Consider the following 3,833-nt stretch of genomic DNA (forward strand, 5'->3'; position numbering starts at 1 on the left):
TTATGTCAAAAGGCCAAAAGGTTCGTAAAGATCAGGGTGGCAGAAATAGAGGTGTTAATGGGCAATGAGGTTAAGAGGAAAATAACATGTAAGTCAATGGGAAAATGAGAGTGTCCCAGAAGCAACATATATACACTACTTCTATATATTCTAAATATATATAGTCTAGTAGGAAGACTAGGTCCCCCTGCACCCCCCGGAGATATACTTCTAATCAGTGTTTCTAGATTGGAAAAAATGTGTAGAAAATGACTAGCTATGGCCCCAAGCTGAAAAAATGTCCCACATACCATTTTTATGCAAATTACTGCTGCCATTATCAAAAAAACGATTTTTGACATATCTCAGCCAATATTGCAGATAATTGAAAAATGAAGGTGTCTAGACCCATGTTTTGAAGGGCATAGATCATGATAGAACTATTCATAACATGATTACATGTGTCTATGGTATACTAGTATGCTAATTAGTGCTTTATTTACAAAATAATCACAGTTTTACGAAATAATAGACTCATATTAAGGTCCGTCTACACAGACGTTAACACAAAGTTTTATTTTTCTAAATATTACAACTGTCAAAATAGTCCTAGCACTCAATGTGACCACTCTTCTCTTGCTTGTTTTAGATAAACATCATTAGCATTAGTGATTCTACACTGAGTCAGTCATCATCATTTTCATCGAAATCGTCAGAGTCAAACTCTTCTTCTCCTTCCTCTTCCTCCTCCTCTTCGTGCTCTCCTGTGTTCAGAAGATCCACCAGTGAGGTTGGTAGGATGGGACCACTGGACCACATTGGTTTCAACAGTCCTTCATCAGTCCTTATCCATCCTTGCTCCTCATAAGGTTTTGGCTTTTCGATGATAGGTTGATCGGCTCTTTTGTACAATGCTACGCGGTGGTTCACACGCTGGATGTGCGGCTTCAGGGCAGACTGGCATGGAGGAAGGCGAGCCAGATCAACCTTGGACTTGGATGTGAGGGTCTTGTCCTCTCCCACCATTTTTCGTAGCAGCTTGGCACGGACAATGTCCACTGATGACTCGCGACTCTGGCCGTACATCACACAGGTGAATTTTTCTAACTGCCTCTCCACCTCAGGGTTGGCATCCCAGTTGTCACCCAGTTCACCGAATGCCCTGTGAAACCTGGGATTCTTCTCCAGCTTTTTCAAGGGCCCGACTTTTCCCTTCCCTTTGAAGGCACTGGTGCAGTCTTCTCCGCTGAACACATAGTACCCCAGGAGAGTGGCACAGTAGTCCTCTCCCAGGGATTCTGCCAGCTCAGAGATGTTGACAAGTTGGCGATGCTTCCCTGACCCTGTATCCAGGTACACCGTCAGCTTGATGTTGTGGGCATGGTGGAGCAGGATCAGGAGGATGTCTGTGTCCGGTGTTCTGACTACAGCGTTCTTGTATCCGATGGTAGCAGCATGATGGAGGTACAGAACCACCCTGGTATCAGTCTCTTCCTGGTTGCTGTAGATCGTGGGGAGTTCACGTACCTCGACCTGAAACACAAAAAGGCACCGCATTTCAATCACCAGTCACTGCCAGTTTCAGATCTAGACAAACATCACAGGTAATCACCTTTTTTTCAGGAAAAATTACAAATTGAATCGCCATTCACGAAGGGCTTTCAATTTTACCTTGCCATTCGTTGAGGCAAGTTGGTGGGCCTTCCCCTCCACGATCAGCACAGCCATCTCTGTTCTCTCCAGCCTGGTAGCTGCCTCCATGTCTTCAGCTGTTGGTGGCCATGGTTGGTCTTTACACTCTCTGAAAGCCTGTAGAATACCCTGGCGAAGTTGGAGGGCAACATTTTGGTTCTTGTTTGTGCTTCCGAGTGTGAATGCTCGTGCGAGAGCATTGGAAACTGTTATGTTTGAGCTGTGCACAAGCCAGAAAGAAATGACATCACATTTGTCATGATCAACCTTCGTGAAGTGGATATGCTCCTTGATTGGGTCATTCTGTAGGCGTTTCAGTAGTTTCTCTGACCGATAATTTGAGTTCTCATATCCATTCAGTTTCAGTTCCTCGACATAGAGCAAGCGCAAGGAAGAAAGCTGTAGAACTTTATTCTGCTGGATGACCTGGGTTTGAATGTGTTCCAGTACTGAGTTGAATGCCTTTTCATGGGCGGCTGACATGCAAGCCTGCTCCTTTGGTGCTTCGGCTCTGTGAATCGCACGCTCATAGTTGTAGAATGCTGTGCGGAAAGCTTTAAAACATGACGGATGGTGTTTGGCCTCACATGCAAAGAGGTCTTTGTTTTTCACCTTTCGATGGAGTCGATAGAGACCCATTTTCTCAGCCCGTGTTTCGATTTGCTCCCATGCATTTTCTTTGTTTTTAAAGGATGGGAAGGTTGTAGGCCTCTCAGTATTGCGATGAGCATCTTTGGTCTCAACTTTCTCACAAAATATACACTCTGGCGGGAAGATGGGTTCAGCAGAACCTCCTGGTTTACGAGGAGAGTGATGCCATGATGAGGTTGATGGCCCTGGTTCTGTATCATCTCCCAGACGATGAAAGTGGCGGACAAAGTGCTTATAACACTTGCTGTGATATCCTACTCTTTCTAGGTCATCAGGAAGAGTTGCCGGGATCTGATCACATACTGATTGCATACGACATGGGGAGTCATGCGGTTGGTTGAGACGTCTATCCCGGATCTTTTGAAGCAGTTGCAGTTTTTCTGAAGCAGATCCTTTAATTTTACGGAGGGGCGTGAAATCCCCATGATCAGACATGGATGGTACATGAAGGATGCATGTAGGAGGAGAGCTTTGGGCTGCAGGTTCTACACTCCGTTTTCTTTTGGGCATGCTTGCTGTCGATGTCTACCATCACTGTTAAATGACAAATAAGAAATCACGAATGATGTTAAAAGTGCCTGTGAAAGGAGGCTCTGAGTTTTCAGTGAGGTAACAGAGGTTCTGAGTCATGTTCTACACTAGGGTACTTTTTAGCTGACTAAACCATGTTTAGTGGCATCAAAAGTGCTAATAGCTAAAACATCTAAATTCTTCCACACTAACGTTAGCTATCTAGGCCAATGAAACATTGTGCTAAGTTACTGTAGCTAGCTCAGCTGTCGTGCCTCTTTCTGGTTCAATTCATATACAGAAGTCAACAGATATGTCTCATGTTTGGCATTAACAAAAGTTTAAGTTACACCGACATTAGGAACATACTGTACATAGATGAGGCTAGCTTTAACGTTAGCTAACATGGTGCTAGCTGGCTCAGCTGTTATTCTGCCTGTTTATGATTTCATGCAGAAACTGAAGTCAAGAGTGTGAGTAACATTATAGTTAGCATCTTACCTGGCTAGATTGGAGGATGAATACCAAGAACAACACACAGATGGAATGGAAGACTGAACTTTCAACTGAGGTATTCAATAACATCAACGTTACCAATTGATACGAGCGCTCGACATTACCAATTGATACGAGCGCGCGAGCGCGCATGTTACATGGATGGAAATGTAAAATGGCAGCTATAGCAGCACTAATTTGGATCTCTAGTCTGTCATTTCTGCACTGTGATTGGATAACATAAAAAAATATGTTTGGGAGTTAACAGCAGGAGTTGGTAGATTTTACGTGGGCTGGGTGAGAAACCTTTAAATAAGCAAGTGAAAATCTCTCGCAATACAAAGTCAATGGTGGGAAGAAAAGTTGAGTGGTACCAATGTTACTGCCAATGTCCCGCCCCTATGCAAGACTCAGGAGCATCTTGTTGACATTTAACCTTGAAAATACCTGGGTTTAGACCCCTTATGTACCATGTTAAGTTATCTGCAGTATTAACGTATCCTTAT

The 3,833-nt window shown here is 43.8% G+C and overlaps 1 protein-coding gene across 1 annotated transcript; it reads right to left on the reverse strand.

The window, feature by feature from the left end:
• Positions 1–270: 270 nt before the first annotated feature.
• On the reverse strand, positions 271–3,391 carry LOC144890627 (uncharacterized). Its single transcript, XM_078771368.1, has 2 exons — positions 1,651–3,391; positions 271–1,512 (listed from the first exon to the last, which is right to left on the reverse strand). The coding sequence occupies exons 1-2, from the start codon at positions 2,830–2,832 to the stop codon at positions 664–666; spliced, it is 2,031 nt and encodes a 676-aa protein (XP_078627494.1). The 5' UTR covers positions 2,833–3,391; the 3' UTR covers positions 271–663.
• Between the last annotated feature and the right edge of the window lie 442 nt (positions 3,392–3,833).

Source organism: Myxine glutinosa, chromosome 1 (assembly GCF_964187855.1).
Source record: "Myxine glutinosa chromosome 1, kmMyxGlut1.1, whole genome shotgun sequence".
In the NCBI taxonomy this organism is placed as follows: Eukaryota; Metazoa; Chordata; class Myxini; order Myxiniformes; family Myxinidae; genus Myxine; species Myxine glutinosa.

Coding starts and splice junctions, on each gene's coding strand:
- LOC144890627 (XM_078771368.1), bottom strand. CDS start 2,832: ATGCCCAAAAGAAAACGGAGTGTAGAACCTGCAGCCCAAAGCTCTCCT. Junction 1,513..1,650: donor TTGCCTCAACGAATGGCAAG/GTAAAATTGAAA, acceptor TTTGTGTTTCAG/GTCGAGGTACGTGAACTCCC.